This window comes from Pelobates fuscus, chromosome 5 (genome assembly GCF_036172605.1).
Source record: "Pelobates fuscus isolate aPelFus1 chromosome 5, aPelFus1.pri, whole genome shotgun sequence".
NCBI classification, from domain to species: domain Eukaryota; kingdom Metazoa; phylum Chordata; class Amphibia; order Anura; family Pelobatidae; genus Pelobates; species Pelobates fuscus.
The window spans coordinates 31,908,872-31,928,923 of record NC_086321.1 but is presented as its reverse complement, the minus strand read 5'-3'; the positions used below and the strand labels follow the sequence as shown (position 1 = coordinate 31,928,923).

The 20,052-nt window shown below is 42.0% G+C and overlaps 1 protein-coding gene across 1 annotated transcript in view; it reads left to right on the top strand.

Moving 5' to 3' along the window:
* ADGRV1 (adhesion G protein-coupled receptor V1) overlaps positions 1–20,052 on the top strand; it is a 441,777-nt gene that overhangs the window by 185,504 nt on the left and 236,221 nt on the right. The window contains exons 72-75 of the mRNA XM_063456378.1: positions 9,127–9,262; positions 13,681–14,516; positions 15,772–15,889; positions 18,020–18,191. Coding sequence (XP_063312448.1) covers positions 9,127–9,262; positions 13,681–14,516; positions 15,772–15,889; positions 18,020–18,191 — 1,262 coding nt within the window. The remainder of the gene's footprint in view (positions 1–9,126; positions 9,263–13,680; positions 14,517–15,771; positions 15,890–18,019; positions 18,192–20,052) is intronic.

The following is a 20,052-nucleotide window of genomic DNA, read 5'->3' as shown; positions in this document are numbered from 1 at the left end:
CCTGAGCGGTGGGTGGGGGCCCTAAATACAAAGGGGGGGGACCCTAGTTAACCCTCACCCCCCAAAAAAAAATTTATCTCCCTACCTACCCCCCTCACCCTAAAAATAATGAGGGGGGAAACATTAACTAAAAACCTGTAAAAAAAAAAAAAGAGAGATAAAAAAAAACTTACCATTCGATGTTTTCTTTCTTCTAAAATCTTCTTTCTTCAGCCCAAAAAAGGCCAAATAAAAATCCATTATAACCGACGCAATTAAAAAAAAAAAAAAAACGAGCGCAAAAAAAATAATCCGTCTTCACCCATGGAGGGCTCCGCGCAGACTGAGCTCCGCAGGGTGGGGAAGGCTTATAAAGCCTTGCCCCGCCCTGCAATTAGGCTAAGAACACTCTGATTGGTGGGTTTAAACCAATCAGAGTGCTCTTTGTAATTTTACAAGCGTGGGAAAATTCCAAAGAACTTTCCCACGCTTGTAAAATGACACAGAGCACTGTGATTGGATGGCTTGAAATCCATCCAATCACAGTGCTCTGTGTCATTTTACAAGCGTGGGAAAATTCCAAAGAACTTTCCCAATCAGAGTGTTCTTAGCATAATTGCAGGGCGGGGCAAGGCTTTATAAGCCTTCCCCCGCCCTGCGGAGCTCAGTCTGCGCGGAGCCCTCCATGGGTGAAGATGGATTATTTTTTTTTGCGCTCGTTTTTTTTTTTTTTTTTTTTTTAATTGCGTCGGTTATTATGGATTTTTATTTGGCCTTTTTTGGGGCTGAAGAAAGAAGATTTTAGAAGAAAGAAAACATCGAATGGTAAGTTGATTTTATCTCATTTTTTCTTTTTTACAGGTTTTTAGTTAATGGTCCCCCCTCATTATTTTTAGGGTGAGGGGGGTAGGTAGGGAGATATTTTTTTTTTGGGGGGGAGGGTTAACTAGGGTCCCCCCCCTTTGTATTTAGGGCCCCCACCCACCGCTCAGGGGTGGGGGCCGGGGGGGACAATAGGTCCCCCCCCTTATTGATAATTTTAGGGCCCCCACCCGCCGCTCAGGGGTGGGGGCCGGGGGGGGGGACAGTAGGTCTCCCCCCCTTATTGATAATTTTAGGGCCCCCACCCGCCGCTCAGGGGTGGGGGCCGGGGGGGGGGCAGTAAGTCCCCCCCCTCATTGATAATTTTAGGGCCCCCACCCGCCGCACAGGGGTGGGGGCCGGGGGGGACAGTAGGTCCCCCCCTTATTGATAATTGTAGGGCCCCCACCCGCCGCTCAGGGGTGGGGGCCGGGGGGGGACAGTAGGTCCCCCCCTCATTGATCATTTTAGGGCCCCCACCCGCCGCTCAGGGGTGGGGGCCGGGGGGGGCAGTAAGTCCCCCCCCTCATTGATAATTTTAGGGCCCCCACCCGCCGCACAGGGGTGGGGGCCGGGGGGGACAGTAGGTCCCCCCCTTATTGATAATTGTAGGGCCCCCACCCGCCGCTCAGGGGTGGGGGCCGGGGGGGGACAGTAGGTCCCCCCCTCATTGATAATTTTAGGGCCCCCACCCGCCGCACAGGGGTGGGGGCCGGGGGGCGCAGTAGGTCCCCCCCCTCATTGATAATTTTAGGGCCCCCACCCGCCGCACAGGGGTGGGGGCCGGGGGACGCAGTAGGTCCCCCTCCTCATTGATAATTTTAGGGCCCCCACCCGCCGCACAGGGGTGGGGGCCGTAAAATTATTATAATTGATATTGATAATTTTAGAAACCTACTGTCCCCCCCCTTATTGATAATTTTAGAAAGCGAGCTGAGCTGTCAGTCAGACAGCTCAGCTCGCGAACGCGCATTCCGCGCACATGCGCGGTAAAGCGCTCAGGTTCTTCATAGGGCGGCATTCAATGCCGCTCTATGAAGAACGCGATTGGTGCAGCGCGAAGCCGTCCCATTGGGCCCCGCGATTTCGTCATTTTGACGAAAAAGGGGGCGCGGCCGAGCGGGGAGCTCGGCGCTGGAACGGAGGTAAGTTTTTAATATAAAAACACCGATTTTTTTTTTTTTTAATGAATGAAAGTTCATATAAAAGCAAGAAGGAAGGCTGGGGGACCTGTCTTTCTTGCTTTTATATGGTGACTATAGAGTCCCTTTAAATAGTTTGTTAGAGAATGGTTTATTGAGTGCTTGGTAGGTCATTTTTGACAGTTGCAGGAAAGGAGTCATGGGGTGGGGGATGAGAAGCCTGCTGACAGTTTAATTGATACGCTTTAATGAAGAAGTGAGTTTTCAAAGATTTTTTGAAGGAGTGGAGGCTGGGTAAAAGTCTGATTGAGGAGGGAAGGGAGTTCCACAGAATAGGTGCAGCCCTAGAGAAGTCTTGAAGGCGAGCGTCAGAGGTGGGGATCCGGGCAGAGGATAGGCGTAGGTCTTGGGATGAGCGCAGGGGTCTCGACGGGACATACTTGTGTATGAGGGAGGATAGGTATGTTGGAGCAGCATTATGTAGGGATTTGTAAGCAAGTGCCAGAATTTTGAATTGGGCCCTATATCTAACTGGAAGCCAATGCAGGGACTGACAGAGCGTGGAGGCGTGGGAGGTGCGACCGGACAAGAAAATAAGCCTCGCAGCCGCGTTCATTACAGATTGCAGCGGTGCAAGCTGGTAACATGTAAGACCGGTCAGAAGGGGATTGCAGTAGTCGAGGCGAGAGAGAACAACAGCATGAACCAATATCTTAGCCGCGTCCGGCGTTAGATATGGGCGGATGCGCGCTATGTTCTTGAGTTGGAAGCGACAGGATTTGACTATCGATTGGACATGGGGAGTAAAAGAGAGGTCAGAATCGAAAAGAACCCCTAGGCAGCGAGCCTGCGAGGTAGAGGTGATAGTAGCGCCGTTGACTTGGATGGAGACAACAGGAGTAGCAGCACTTGAGGGAGGAAAAACTAGAAGTTCTGTTTTGGACAGGTTGAGTTTAAGGAAGTGAGCAGCCATCCAGTTGGAAATAGCAGAGAGGCAGTCAGAAACACGAGTCAAGGTGGGCGGAGAGAGATCAGGGGAGGACAGGTAGATTTGCGTGTCATCTGCATATAAGTGATATTGGAAACCAAAGGAGCTGATGAGTTTACCAAGGGAGGCAGTATAGATAGAGAACAATAGGGGGCCGAGGACAGATCCTTGGGGGACGCCGACAGAGAGGGGTTGGTGAGAAGAGGCAGAACCAGAGAAAGAAACACTGAAAGAGCGCTGGGAGAGGTAGGAGGAGCACCAGGAGAGAGCAGTATCCCGTAGACCAAAGTTACGAAGAATGTGAAGAAGCTGTTGATGATCAACAGTGTCAAATGCGGCAGAAAGATCAAGGAGGATTAGGATAGAGTATTGGCCGTGAGATTTAGCAGCAATTAAGTCGTTGGATACTTTGATCACAGCAGTTTCGACAGAGTGACCAGTGCGGAATCCAGACTGAAGGGGGTCAAGCAGAGAGTTGGATTCGAGAAAGTCTGTCAATCTGGCGTACACAACTCTCTCGAGGATCTTGGAGGCAAATGGGAGTAGCGAGATAGGGCGGTAGTTGGATGGGGAGTTGGGATCAAGGTTGGCCTTTTTCAGAATCGGGGTTACGGTTGCATGTTTGAAGGGTGAGGGAAATGTGCCAGAGGAAAGGGAGAGATTGAAAATGCTAGCGAGAGGAAGAGCAAGAGAGGGAGACAAAGTGCGGATGAGATGCGAGGGAATAGGATCGAGAGAGCAGGTGGTGGGTCGGGAGGACAGGAGCAGTGCAGAAACTTCTTGTGCTGTAGCAGGTGCAAATGTGCATAGGATGGCAGGGGGAGTGGGGTTGGGTGATGTAATGATAGGGGAAGGAGAGAGATTAGAGATCTCTTTCCTGATTGTAGAGATCTTCTCAGTGAAATGAGATGCAAAGTTTGTGGCGGACAAGGTGGTGGAAGGAGGGGTTGTCACAGGGCGAAGAAGAGCATCAAAAGTGTGAAACAGGTGTTTGGGTTGATGGGACAGTGTGCTTATGAGGGTTTTGAAGTAGTTTACTTTTGCAGAGGAAAGAGCCATGCTGTAGGAGTGCAGCATAAATTTATAGTGGACAACGTCAGATGCAGAGTGAGACTTTCTCCAGCAGCGTTCAGCAGTTCTGGAACATTTTTGGAGGTAACGGGTCAGCTTAGTGTGCCAGGGTTATAGTTGGGGGCGCTTGCTGCGTTTAACTGTAGGAGGTGCCATGATGTCAAGTTGAGAGGAGAGAGTGGAGTTGTAGAGTGAGGTTGCAGAGTTAGGGCAGTTGAGATTTGAGATGGGTAAAAGGAGTGTTTGGAGTGTGGTGGAGAAGTGCTGGAGATCGAAGGAGTTGAGGTTTCTGCGAGGTTGGAGAGTTGATGGTGTTGAAATTTTGGTATGAGGTATGCAGATGTTAAATGTTAGCAGATGGTGGTCAGACAAAGGAAATGGATCAGTGGAGAGATCAGAGGTGGTACAGAGATTGGTGAAGATGAGGTCAAGAGTGTTTCCTACAGTGTGAGTTGCAGAGGAGGAAATCTGTGTGAGTCCAAAGGAGGAGGTTACAGAGAGCAGACGGGAGGCATCAGGGCAGTTGAGCTTGTTGATAGGGATATGGAAGTCCCCAAGTATGAGAGAGGGAGTGCTAGAGGAAAGAAAATTGGGTAACCAGGAGGAAAAGTGTTCAATAAATAGTTTAGGGTGACCGGGGGGGCGATAGATGATGGCAATTCTTAAAGGAGTGGGCTTAAAAAGGCGTACAGTGTGAACTTCAAAGGAAGTAAATGATAGGGCAGGGGCAGGGAGGATAGGTTGAAAGGTGCATTGAGGGGAGAGAAGGATGCCTACACCACCTCCTTTACAGTCGAGTCTAGGAGTATGGGAGAACTGTAGACCACCGAAACATAAAGAAGCAGGAGTAGCGGTATCGGATGGGGACAGCCAGGTCTCAGTGAGTGCCAATATTGTGAGCGAGTTAGAGATGATGAGGTCATGTATATTTATTTATTTATTTATTTATTATTGCCATTTATATAGCGCCAACAGATTCCGTAGCGCTTTACAATATTATGAGAGGGGGATTTAACTATAAATAGGACAGTTACAAATAAACTTACAGGAACAATAGGTTGAAGAGGACCCTGCTCAAACGAGCTTACATTCTATAGGAGGTGGGGTGTAAAACACATTAGGACAGGAATTTACAATCAAATAAGGTGGGCTGCCCTTTTGGAGAGGGCAAGAGACAGGTATGTGAGGTAAGGGTTAGTCTTGGAGGCCATAAGCTTTCCTAAAGAGATGGGTTTTAAGGCACTTCTTAAAAGATGCAAGACTAGGGGAGAGTCTGATGGCGGTAGGCAGGCTATTCCATAGGAAGGGAGCCGCCCGCGAGAAGTCCTGCAAGCGCGAGTTGGCCGTACGAGTGCGGACAACGGACAGGAGGTGGTCACGGGCAGAACGGAGAGACCGAGAAGGGACATACCTATGGATCTGTGAGGAGATATAAGAGGGGCTAGAGTTGTTCAGTGCTTTATAGGTGTGAGTTAGTACCTTGAATTGACTCCTATAGCATACAGGAAGCCAATGTAAGGACTGGCAGAGGGGTGAGGTGTGAGAGAAACGACTAGAGAGGAAAATCAATCTAGCAGCAGCATTCATTACGGACTGTAAGGGTGCAGTACGGCTATTGGGGAGACCAATCAGGAGAGGGTTACAATAATCCATGCGGGAAATTACTAGAGCATGGACAAGCTCCTTGGTAGTATCTGGTGCAAGAAAGGGGCGGATGCGGGCTATGTTTTTAAGATGGAATCTACAGGATTTGGCAACATGCTGGATGTGAGGCTCAAAGGTGAGACCAGAGTCAAGTATGACGCCAAGACAGCGCGCTTGCAAGGATGGACTGATGTTGGTACCACAAACTTGGAGGGAGAGCGAAAGAGGAGGATCAGTATTAGGAGGAGGAAAGACAAGGAGCTCAGTTTTTGAGAGATTGAGTTTCAGAAAGCGGGAGGACATCCAGTCAGAGATGGAAGAAAGGCAAGCAGTGACACGTTGCAGGACGGCAGGGGAGAGGTCCGGGGAGGAGAGATATAGCTGGGTGTCATCAGCGTACAGGTGGTAGTGAAATCCAAAAGAGGTAATAAGTTTGCCAAGAGAGGCAGTATAAAGAGAAAATAGAAGGGGACCAAGGACGGAGCCTTGGGGAACTCCAACTGAGACAGGGCAAGGGGAGGAGGTATCATTAGAAAAGGAGACACTGAATGAGCGTTGGGAGAGATAAGAGGAAAACCATGAGAGGACAGAGTCACAGAGACCAAGCGATTGAAGAGTTTGAAGAAGGAGAGCATGATCAACGGTGTCAAAGGCCGCTGAGAGGTCAAGAAGAATTAGTATGGAGTATTGGCCTTTGGATTTAGCTGCGATTAGGTCGTTAGTAACTTTGATAAGGGCAGTCTCTGTAGAGTGGAGAGGGCGGAAGCCAGATTGAAGAGGGTCAAGGAGAGAGTTGGAATTGAGGAAATGAGACACACGGGTGAAGACAAGTCTTTCCAGAAGCTTTGAGGAAAAAGGGAGCAGGGATATGGGACGGTAGTTAGAGGGGGTGGATGGGTCGAGGGATGGTTTTTTTAGTATAGGTACTACAGTGGCATGTTTAAGGTCAGCAGGGACGATGCCAGAGGAGAGCGAGCAGTTGAAGATGTGTGTTAGAGAAGGCACGAGACAAGTGGAGAGAGATCTAATAAGGTGAGATGGGACAGGATCGAGCGGGCAAGTGGTGGGGCGAGAGGAGCAAAGAAGAGCAGCCACCTCTTGGTCAGTAGCTGGGGAGAATGTCTGAAGGGTAGGAAAGGCATGATCTATGTGTGATTGAGAAACAGAAAGGCAAGGAGGGGAGAATTCTTTCCTTAGCTGTTCAATCTTGTCAGTGAAGTAACATGCGAAGTTATCAGCAGTAAGGTTAGTTTTGGGGGTGGCCACAGCAGGGCGAAGAAGAGAATTAAAGGTGTGAAAGAGACGCCTGGGGTTGCGGGAACATGAACTAATGAGAGTGGAAAAATAGGACTGTTTGGCAAGGGCAAGGGCTGCACTGTATGAACACAATATGAATCTATAATGGAGAAAGTCTGATTGTGTACGAGACTTCCTCCAGGAGCGTTCAGCACAACGGGAGCATCTTTGCAGGTAGCGCGTTGATTTAGTATGCCATGGTTGGGGGCGGGTCCTCCTCGAGGTGCTTGTTTGGAGTGGCGCTGCAGTGTTCAAGGCAGATGTAAGAGTAGAGTTATATATGGAGATGGCCTGTGAAGGACAGGAGAGGGAAGGGATGGACAGCAGTTGTGAATCAATGTCAGCTGACAACTGTTGGAGATCAAGAGAATTAAGGTCCCTCCTGAGTTGAGGGGGGTTAGGCTGAGGTTTTTGGGTGAGGGGGTATGTGAGAGCAAATGATAAGAGGTGGTGATCAGAGAGTGGATATGGAGTGTTGCAGATATTAGATACTGTACATGCATAAGTGAAGATTAGGTCAAGGGTATTGCCAGCTACATGGGTGGGAGAATCTGCCCACTGCGATAGCCCGAGGGAGGAAGTCATGGAAAGTAATTTGGTGGCTGCAGAGGTCAAAGGTGGGTTTATAGGAATATTGAAGTCCCCGAGAATTAGGGATGGAATGTTAGAAGAGAGGAAATAGGGTAGCCAGGCAGCAAAGTGGTCAAGGAAGAGAAGAGGGGAACCAGGGGGGCGGTAAATAACAGCAATGTTAGCAGAGAAGGGTTTGAAAAGGCGAATTGAGTGTATTTCAAATGATGGGAAAGAGAGAGAAGGGGGGGTGGGAAGAGGTTTAAAAGAGCAGTGAGGGGAGAGGAGAAACCCAACACCACCACCTTTACATTCAGAGTTTCTTGGGTTGTGGGTAAGTTGGAGACCACCGAAGGACAAAGATGCAGGGGTGGCAGTGTCAGAGGGGGAGAGCCAGGTTTCTGTTATGGCTAGTAAATCTATAGAACGAGAGATGAAGAAGTCATGGACAGCAGTGGATTTAGTTATATTGCAAACAGAGCGTGCGTTCCAGAGGGCAGTATTGAAGGAGGATTTAGAGGAACATGAGATGGGTATGAGATTAGTGTGGATCCTTGGGTTAGTATGTGCTGAGTTTGTTGCGAGGGGGCCGGGGTTAGGAGAGACATCACCAGCAGCTAGGAGCAGAAGGATAGAAAGGAAGTGAAGGTGGGAGTAGGATTTGAAAGTTTTGTAGGAGGGTATGTATGTAGAGGATTTGGGAGGAGTTGGTGGAGATAGGCTGGAAAGGTATGTGTAGAGTGCATGAGATGAATAGAGAGGGGAGGGGAGTAAGGTGGAAGTAATAATTATGGTGTTGCTAGGGACAGGTGAGTGAAAGGATAGGGATATTTTAGTGATGAGAGAAGTTAGTGTTAAAGTGAAAAATAGAAGGGAGAACATTAGAAAAAGTGTATTATATAGATATGTAGATCATATATACAAACACACAAATATCAATGAGTGATTAAACCAATGTAAGGATGCAGTGTGTTAAATAAATTCAGGTGAGGAGAGGTTTAGTGATTTGATTGGTGTGTTAAGGAAACCAGCTGATGTGCACTATCTATAAGTAAGTTGTCGACCATGGGGTGGGATGGTGTGGGGAGGGGTGGGTGGGCAATCTTCCAGAGATGATACCTCTGCTCTGAAGATTCAGCAGGACTTGGTTGCTTGGGAGTGCTGGGTGTTAATGCTGTTTTAAGGGGCCCAGTCTGAAATATAAGGTCTGAGGTTAGAAAAAAAAAGAAATAAAACACACTATTATGGGTGGGGAGACATGGGGCTATTGAGGTAATTAATTAGAGATGAAAAACTAAAAGGAGATAACATTTGGGATAAAAAGATAGGAAGGATCAGATAGGTGAAAGTCATAAACCATGAACATAAATTAAAAATAATGTGTCATACTAAGCATTGTGAGACTTGATAAGGACAACTACACTGGATGGCTACACTGTGCCCCTTGTAGTGTCTAATAATAGAATGAATATATAAATATACTCATAAAAATTTCATGAGCGAAAAAAACATGGTATTTTCTGTACGAATGTGCTTTATTCTGTTAATGCTAAGGAACGTTTGATTCTTTTCTAGGTGATGTGATCTTTTTACATGGAGAAAATCGAAAGCTGGTTCCACTCTACCTAAAGGCAAATAGTTCTGTTCCTGAAACATTCGCTGTGCATCTTACGGGTCTAAAAGGCAATGGGTCTGGTGGGGCCCGATTGATGTAAGAACTGTCGGTATATTGTTTGATATTACATTTGTAATATATATATATATATATATATATAGAGAGAGAGAGAGAGAGAGAGAGAGAGAGAAAACCATGTACTATGGGGAAATAATGCAATTGTCAGTTTCTACAGATATCTTATCCTAAAAAGATCTCCAGAACCCCAAGGTGGCATTATTTCCCCCCTAACACACATGTCACCATTATGTATATTTCTATCACATGTTGTTTCTCAGTTAGGGTTAGTGAAGATGCTTGGGGGCTCAATGGTTAATGTTAGGGTAGTGTAGGGGTTCATGTTTATTGTTAATTTATTATTGAGGTTACGATTTACTGATGGTGTAGTGGAGTGTAGAGGTTTCTGTTTAATGGAATGTGTTAAGGTAGTGTATGAGATAAAGGAGCACGCTTGTTCTATGTTTTGCACATACATGTCCCAATGTTGCTTGAGAATAGTGGGAGTGACAGCCCTGGGTGTGATATACTGATATTGGATGGATCGCGGTGTGTATTTCTGCCCACGTTTATGGATAAATTTGCACGGATCACGTTATCATCCATGAGTGTGCTTAATAGGAAATATGATCTCAATATTAAAATAACTAATTTGTTTGTCTGAGAATCTCTGAGTACGGTGTTAGACTATAAGTAAACAAGTAAGAGTAACTATAGAAATATAATTTATACATAAAGCCAAATGCACCCTTAAGAAGAAGTCTTTGTTAATGTGTTTGGGGCATTTTTGTCCATTTTATCCCAAAGATGAGCTTTGACTTTACAGTGTGAAGAATCCCGTAGGAACATTAATAAGATATATGACTCATTATTTGAAGTATAGTGATGACTACTCTGAAGAGGAAAAAAAAAATCACTACTTGGTATTCTGGAAAGTCCCATCTATGTTTCACTTCACTCCTGTGATTTCTTTCAACGTCAAAAAGATGTATCCCTCTTCCATAGCTCAATTCTGTCTCTTTTATGTGGAAGACTCCATTCTTCCTCTTAAATGCTGCATTAGCCATTTTATAATTTTTCATGATTGAATTATAGCAGCCAAGGAAGTGAGAGACCCTGAGTACACTAAGTACATTACGGGGATTGTTGCAGGTTGCAATAGCAGCCTATAATACCCCAAGAAGTAATGATACATTGTGTAACTGTATGTGGAAAATATGCCCAAATACAGACATTAATTTCACATTCTGGTGCCCTTTTTAGGTAGAGCAACAAAAAAAAAACAAACAAAAAAAAAACCTATTCTGGATGTGACAGACAATAAAAGAAATATTGAAGGATGATACATTTTAGAAAGTAAATGTAGTATTTTAGACAAAGGATGGATGCATCAAATAAACATCTAAAATATATACAGTACAAGTAAGATCATTTTATTTTTAGGTATCACTAATCAGCAATTCATGCATGAAGTTGCCCAATTATCACGAGTTCCCGTGCTATCCAAACTTTCGAAAAAATGTTTAAAGGGACACTATAGTCACCAGAACAACTGCAGCTTATTGAATTTGTTCTGGTGAGTAGAATCATTACCTTCAGGCTTTTTGCTGTAAACACTGTATTTTCAGAGAAAATGCAGTGTTTACATTACAGCCTATTGATAACTTCACTGACCACTCCTTAGATGGCTGCTAGAGATCCTTCCTGGGTCATGACTGCCTAAAATGCATCCAAACATTCAGTGTCTCCTCCCTCTGCATGTAGACATTGAACTTTCCTCATAGAGATTCATTCATCCAATTCATCTCTATGAGGAGATGCTGATTGGCCAGGGCTGTGTTTGAATTGTGCTGGCTCTGCCCCTGATCTGTGTCTTTGTCAGTCTCAGCCAATCCTATGGGGAAGCATTGTGATTGGATCAGGCTACCACTTCTGCTGATGTCAGCAGGCAGTGGACAGGTCTAAAGGAAACAGGGACAATTCCTGCAGCTTCAGGTTTTACTACAAGTAAGATTTTACTATATTTAGGTTGGCATGAGGGGGACAGGGGGGCTAGATGGTGGTTTTAACCCTATAGGGTCAGGAATACATGTTTGTGTTCCTGACCCTATAGTGCTCCTTTAACATAGTTTTGGGGTTTCTGCTAGACTGAAGCAGATATGCAATAGCCCCCTATGCCCTCGCAATGATAAACACATATCATGATGTTAATTATTAAAATGCAGGCTCTGGAAATAGGGAGACGGAATAGTCCTGTAACACTCACTAAGTAATGAATACTTCACCAGAAAAGTCACTAAAATAGTAACTGTTGGTACAATAATGACTCCAATACTTGGAAGAATAATTACTGGGCATATTAAGAAACTGCTAATGAATCATTAGCTTGTAACACGTATTCAGTGTTCACATGGAACTGTTACATAATGGGTACAATACAGTAAAATGACCTGCTATAGGATATGTTGATTATTAACAGAGTAAACGGTATCTCATGTACCAGGATTTGTCAATAGGCTGCATTCATGTGAAGTCAATCTATTCTAAAATGTTGTGTTCCAGAGAATAGTCTTAAAGTGGTAATGTCACATATCAGATATATGCACAAACCTATAAATTCAAGTTAGCTATAGGTTGTGTTTAAAAAAAATAAATTAAATAAAGTGCTTTTTATATTTTATGGCATAGCAACTATTTTACCATTTGTGTTAAGATGTGCATGTACAAAGGAATGAATACAGGAATACCAGAAATCTCAGCAGATGTTCACATGAATGCACCCAGAGCATCATGTGGCAGTAACCCCCCTCTGCAGCTGGAACTGTTTTGAAGGAATTTTTTTCATCACCTCAACTGTGTTATTCAACCCGGCAAGTTCTGGTGATGGAATAATATCACTTATCAAGACATTGCACTTAAAGGGCAGATCAGATAAGATATAGTAAGAGAGCTGCCTAAAAGTGTCTGTCTGTGACAAAGTGCAATCATACCACATTTTGTGTGCTTGAATTCATATGAAACAATTACTCCAAGAAAAACAGCTACACCAATACAAAAAATACTTACTTATCTGTAGAGAACTGTCAAAGAAAATGTAAGTACAACATACTGAACTGGAAACCATCCTTGGCCAGCTCAGCTAATGTGATATTATCTTGTCAATTAGGAAAAATTCCCATTAAAGTGAATACCCTCATTTTAGAGTAAAGTGTCACAGTTGTACCTCATTTACATATATTGGTAGGGGCATGTAAAGATGGACTTATTGCTGACAAAAAATTTAGTTACTGTATTGAAGTTTGCATTATGCATTAATACTCTTACCTAGTAAGCTTTCTGAGCGTATGGGAGTTGAAAGACACATTAAAAACAGATGAACATTAACCGCCAGAAAGTCAAACAAAGTAAGCGTGTGCTTTAATTCAGACTCAAACTTATATCAGAGGTACACAATCTTTGGCATTCCTGATGTAATAAACTCCAACTCCCCTTAAAGAGTCTACAGCCCCTACAGTGCCAACATGGTCCAACATACTATATATGTATGAAGCTAATGCGTGCATTCACTGACTAAACACCAGCTTCAAAGCTTACAAAATTGTATAATTTTTTTCCCCATTTTTTTTTAAACACCTGATTTAGGCAACAATGATGATTTAGTTACAGTATATGTTAATACGTTGCACAAGGCCAACGACCCCATTTTGGCCGGTCTACTGAATCCTTTCTTCTGGAGTTCTCTGCAGTGCAAGATTAAACAGGATGCTGCAATGAGTCAACCATGACATGGAGGGTTGGACTAGACTCTCAAATATATTTACATATGAAAGCAGGGAAGGTTGCACTCACCTAAACATGCATACATTACATGAATGCACCTGTAAAGATATGTCCAAAACCAATAAATATTAGAAGGAGAGGAGGTAGAGGAATAATGGTCAGGGAACACAAAGATGTAGATAATGGATAAGATTATTTATTGATGTTAGGGTCCAGTAGAACATCAATCTTTGTTAGTGAACTATCGGGATGAGTGATTTTAAGACCTGACATTGTCAACAACAAAAGGCACATACTAGTATTACATTTAAACATCAAGAGATTGAAATATACATCTGATTCTCTGGAATAGTCCCAGTGGAACAACACTTGGGCTACCATAGCATGTTGGCCATTTGGAGAGGCCACCATGAATTCCGTGTATATGGGACTATATTAGTGATACTGATAAATGTGATAAATGGCACAGTATATTTAGTAAAATGATTGGGTCATTCTCAAATACAAAATAAGTGAGTACTGTACACATGAATAATGCCATGGTTTTTAATTTATTTTAGCTTTGCTATAATTATGTAATAATTAACATTTAGTTTATAGCACACATTTTCAAGAATAACCACTATATCATCACATCACATAATTACTCTTTAACTTGTACTGTTTTTACACTACAGGTCGGGATTCACAGTTGCAGAGTTTGAGCCAATGGGAGTTTTCCAGTTTTCTTCTGAATCTGTACAAATTTCTGTAGAAGAAGACATGCTGACAGTTAGATTGCATGTCCAACGTTTGTATGGCTTTCGTGGTAACCATACAAAACTGAATTTCCAGACTCTTCCAGGAAGTGCCAAAGCAGTGGAAGATTATGTATCCATTGATGCCGGAGAATTACATTTTGAGAGATATCAAACTACTGCTGTCATCGAACTTTCAATAATTAATGATAACATTTATGAAAAAGATGAAACGTTTTACCTTAACCTTACATCTGTAGAAAGTGTGTATATCTACCACAAAACACCACGGTTAAATTTGGACTCAAGTGTTTCAACAATAACAATTTTGACCAATGATTTAATTTCTGGTTACTTAAGCATCGGACCTACAGTGATATATGTAGATGAAGAAGCAAACAATAGTGCAGTAAACATAGTGAATATACATATAAAGAGGACCCGTGGTCTAAGTGGAGTTGTCCACGTCACACTTGGAACCTTTGGAGCAATAAATGCACAAAAGGGGTTGCAGGGACTGCCCTTTGAACATGGCCATGTACTGTCAAACCTTTCATGGGCAACGGAAAACTTAGACTTTGAAGAAAAATCTGTACTTGTTACTCTTCTTGATGGAGAAAGTGAAAATGAAGTTTCCTTCAAAATTCTGGATGATCAGGAGCCGGAGGGTTTAGAAGTATTTTACGTACTTCTCAAAGATCCCCAAGGTGGAGCTCAGATAATGGATGGAATAGATGAAGTAGGATATGCTTCATTCTCGACAATTATAATTCAAGGTAGAGTTATTCGTCATAATTTCTTGCATTAGTGTTTCCTACTTCTACTTGTCTACAAAGTGTAATTCTTTGGAAGAAAGTTCTCACTTTGTTCCAAATCTGTTTGTTGCCTATTTTATTCTGACTATCCGTTTTCTATTGGAGAGCTAGATGAGCATAAGATCGAGCTCTACAGTATTAACACAAACAATACTCTGTCTTGAAATGGAAATAGATTTATTTTGTAATTAGCATGTGTAACTATGATATTTATATCTTGTTTATAAATGCATTTTTCAGAAAGGATAGATCATACCCTGTAGATCATAATTTAAATTTAAGCACTAAGAAATATTTAACTCCTTGGTAAAACTACTGCCATCCTATTCTGGCCACCTAAGATTTTGAGATGTGTGCTCATCATGGGTACTCGCGCTCGTTTTGGTTTTGAACTTGGATAAATGAGAACAAGCAGCTCATAAAAATATATTTATAGATTAAGTATAAATTTAAACCGTGACATGTTCTGTTAAAATCAAATATAAACCTATGTATTTAATGAATTTTCCAGTGTACAGTTCAAAATACTAGAAATTAAGGCACAAAATAGAATGTTCTAATTGTAAGTGTTAGTGTATCATCTGAAAAATATATACAATGTACCCCTATATAATGAATCTAGAAGTGTATTTTCTTATTACAAGGTGTAGTACAGATAATGTATTATATATATATATATATATATATATATATATATATATATTTCTTAGAGTGCTGAATATACCATTGGCCTTATTATTATTATCAATTATATAGTGCCAACATATTTTACGCTTTACAATTATTGAAAGAGGATATTTAAAGGTGACGAAGACCATGTTGAAATAAGCTTACAATCTAGGAGAAATTTAGGTAGGCAGCTTTATATAGCCAATAAAGTTTCCCATTACACGCAGCTAGATAGTAGAAGTAGATCTCTGTCGGCACGCTGCTCTTTTTTAACACTGACTGTCCTTTAAATAATTAATTCCGATTCCTAAATATGTCTTTTCAGCTCTTCAGACATTTGGCAACTTCTGAATTACATGTCGTTGTATCAAGTTGTCCTACATGGAAAATACATTAAAGAGCACTGACTAAATTATAAAAAAAAAACACTTTTTGCAGATTTTAAATTATGTATGCATGTTGATGATGTGCAAAGTGATGGATAAATGTAAAAACACAGTACAGTTGATTCCATGATGACTTAGTAGAGTGTATTTTCTTTTTGTAGGAAACGATTTGCAGAATGGGATATTGGGATTTACAGTGGAGTCATTGGAAGGTTTGATGCTCGATGAGGATTCTGTGTTGAGAACTGTCCAACTTGTAGTTTCAAGACAAAAACACAGGTTTGTTCCTTCACAACCAAGAAAGTAAAAAACACAAACCACTAGTACTAGCTTTTTTTTCTGGAAATTATTTTATACATTTATTACTATACATTATACATTTTAAAATGTGATCACATAATTAAATTAGAAAATACTATTTGAAATAAATAACATTATGATATTTTTGTTGTACTCCCTTTTGGACATATTTACCCCACAAATTCTCCATGATCCTCCCCAAAATGCTCAAAACAATTACCCAGCATCTTATTGCCCTCATATTGCTACTTTCCCTATGTTGGCACATCACCCTGTATGTCCTATTACCCCACACACAAGGCTGGTGCAAGATTATGTTGGGCCCTAGGCAAGACCAGCTACTTGCACCCCCCAAAACAAAAAATGCCAACTTTGTGGGTTTCTTTCTTCCCCAAGCCGATTTGTGTGTCTCTTTTCCCACTTCTTCAGCCTCTCTGTGTGTCTCTTGCCCCCAGCCCCTATGTGTGTCTCTTCCCCCAGTCCCTTTGTGTCTCTTTCCCCCCCCCAGCTCCTTTGTGTCTCTTTTTCTTCCCAAGTTCCTCTGTGTGTCTCTTTGATCCCCCCCAGCCTCAGTGTGCCTCTTTGATCCCCCCAGACCTTATGTGCCTCTTTCTCCCCTCCACCCCCTCCCTCACCTCAGCCTCTGTGGGCTTTTTTTCTCTTCCTACAATTCCACAATCATTCCTCCTACTTCAAGGCATTTTATAATATCGTAACAAATAACTACTGATAGAAAAGAAATTATATAGTTACCATATGTTACACATCGATATATCTATAAAGACAAAAAACTTTGCAAACGTAAAACTATTTAATGTAAAATAAAATGAAATAAAACCGTAATAAAAAGAAAGAAACAGAAGAGGAGATACCAGGCATAGAAAACTATAATAAAAAACCTAAACAAGAGTAATGACAAAAAAATCACACATTACAGGTCATGTCAAACTCCATACTGAGACCTTTTGGATGCATGGTCTACATTTTATGAATCTAAAAACATTCAATCCTTCTCAGTTTCATCATTAAATCTCCACCCATTTCATCAAAAGACACTTTTTCAATATCTACGCAAGAACATTTTTTTTTTTAATATTTTAGGTAACTATTACATTGCAAGGGCATGGAATGTTATAAAATGTTCAAAAAAAAATCAGATTTTTAATTTTAAAATATTCTCTAGTTTGGGTACTTGTAAAAGTAGTGGCTCTGCTTCGAACATAAGTCCACAACCATGCCCTTGCATTGTAATAGTTGCTCTTTGAGAACATAAATGTAATTGTGATTAAAGATATCACGTTTTAAATAGCACACGTTTCTCTCCATATTTATGTGTGTTCAAGTAGGAAGACACAAGCATCTGAGGTATAGCATCCTTAGTTACCAAAGTCTTGTCAGTGCATTTTAAAGACATATTCACTCATTTATGGTTACAATATTACCCTAAGTCTTTATTTCCAATATTTTCTGTAGATTCCCTTTTTGTATTCCAATGTACCTTCTCTATTTTAACTTTCAAAAGAATAGCTTCATGCTGCAATTCACATTCTCCCAGACCCAGTGGCCCGTGGGGAAATTGCCTCTCTTCCCCATTGCTCTTATGGACCCTTATCCCCTGGGCCCCCTTTTATTTTTGGTCAGTGTAAGTAGATTAAAAAAAAGTTAAAATCTCACATCATGTACGTACATGCTTTTCAACGTAAATTTGATAAACACAAATATGCAAAAACATGTTTATGCGCATCTTATCGGGCAAATATCAATTTACTGGCCTAAACTGATATCTTTTGGAAAAAAAACACAACCAATTAGATTTTGTTTAAAATCAAAATTCAAATAAATACTTTTTACCCCGGACTTATAACTTTTCTCATTTCATTCATTTGTAGTTAAAAATACTTACTAAACCAAATTAACCTTATAATTCAATTCCCTGTTACTTGAAAATGTCAACACATGTCTACTTTATTGGCACCTTAGAAAAAATATATAACACTTCATTACTTTGTAAAATGATTATATTACTATAATTACAATGGATTTTTGAATAGTTTTGTTAGTGCTCTTTGAGTGTTATGCTTGATTTGTATTTGTTTTGTTTTGTTTTAGGGCATTTGAAGATGTAAAGGTTTACTGGCGTGCAACCTTTAATAAAACTTCAGTTGAAATCTATAGGGACGGAGTAAGCCTGGTTAATGAATTGCAGGCAGTTTCAGGATATACCATCTGTACTGCTCGCCAAACAGAATGTATAATTACTGTGGAAATAAAACACGACAAGGTTAGTGCTGAGAAACAGTTGAAGGCTAATTTTGAGGGAGCAAGTGTTCAGTACTATGATCGTATGTTCCTGGAAATGTTCCTAATGAGGTTAAATGTTAAAGCCTTAAAGGGACACTATAGTCACCAGAACAACTACAGTTTAATAACAGTTTCAGATAAAAGGCAGTGTTTACATTGCCTCTAGGGACACCTCCAAGTGGCCACTCCTTAGATGGCCACTGGAGGGGCTTCCTGGCTCAGGGCTGCACAGTAAGCAGCCCTGCCGTTCAGCATCCCCACGCTCTGCATGGGGACGCTGAATTTTCCTCATAGAGATGCATTGATTCCAACTGATTGAATACAACTTTATGAGGAGGTGCTGATTGGCCAAAATTGTGTTTGGCCCGCCCCCTTGCTGATTTTAGTCAATCCAATGATTTCCCCATGGGAAAGCATTGGGTTGGCTAAAAATCGGCAATTTTGGTGATGTCACCAAAGGGGCTTTGGCATCGGCGGACCCGTGGAGAGCTGAAAATAAGATATATTTTAACTCATTCTAAGGGGGCTAAGTGGGGGCGGGAGGGCAAGCCACCTAAATAGTGGGTTTTCACTATAGGGTCCGGAATACATGTTTGTGTACCTGGTACCTGACCCTATAGTGATCCTTTAATACAATGTCTTTTACGACAGAAAAAGAGACAGGAACAAACTGTTTCAGTGACATTTTAGAATTCAAATAACTGACACATGCAAAATACACAATATATGCAGATTTATCAAGCTACCGCAATTATTCACTAAATGACTACATGATATTTAAAAATACAGAAATTACAATTATTTATATGTTTATTTAATGCCAAAATACCAGAGTATTGCAGTATGTAATGATACCTTTTTTATTGGATTAACATAATATTTAAAAGATTAGCTTCCATGGGTTTTTCCTCTCTTCCTCAGGTCTGAAGCGATACACATCTAAATGCATAAGCATTTACTGTCCCAATTTCAACGATACAGTCCCGATTTTCGTGTCCTGTCCTGCCTTAGTACCCTGCTGTCCCGCTTTTGGGGACACTAGGGAACTGTTCTCAACAATCCTAGACATAAGACGCGCTGGCGCTATGTTCAGAGGTCTAGGACCCAGTGAAACAGTAGGCTGGTTGAAATTATTGCTATACCAATTTTAGCTTTCTAGTAAATGTTGCTACTGTTATGAAATGTCATCTACTCCTGACTCATTATTCTCAGCACACAGTGTGCACAGGATTAAGGCTCCAGTCGTTCAGTGGAACAATTCAAAGCTTTTCAAGTAGCCAAAGCATGAGTGTCCCAGGCAGGGCCGCCAAACATTACGGTTGTCATGGGCCTGGTAGTCCTACCCCAAATTCCAAATGTGCCCATATATAGGGCTTGCATGCTAAGGTGGCCCATGCACTTATGTCTTAAGCGGCCTGGTCCTGTGCTGTGGCTCTCTAATGGTGCAACCTTCAATGATCATGGTAATGCTGGGAGGAAGTGATCGTAGGTCACTTTCTCCTAGATAAAATTCACACGGTAGGGAGGAGGCACAGGGAAGGCAGATTGGAGGGAAGTACCAGGCCCTTACTCACAAAAGCACAGGTCACTTTTGTCATACAAAAGGTAAGAAACAAGAGGGTGGCTAAAAATGACCAACATATGTGTGTCAGTGTGTCTTTGTACCCATCTCTTTAGGAAAGCTTATGGCCTCCCAGTAGTGATGTCGCGAACATAAAATTTTCCGTTCGCGAACGCGAACGCGAACTTCCGCAAATGTTCGTGAACCGGCGAACCGCCATAGACTTCAATAGGCAGGTGAATTTTAAAACCCACAGGGACTCTTTCTGGCCACAATAGTG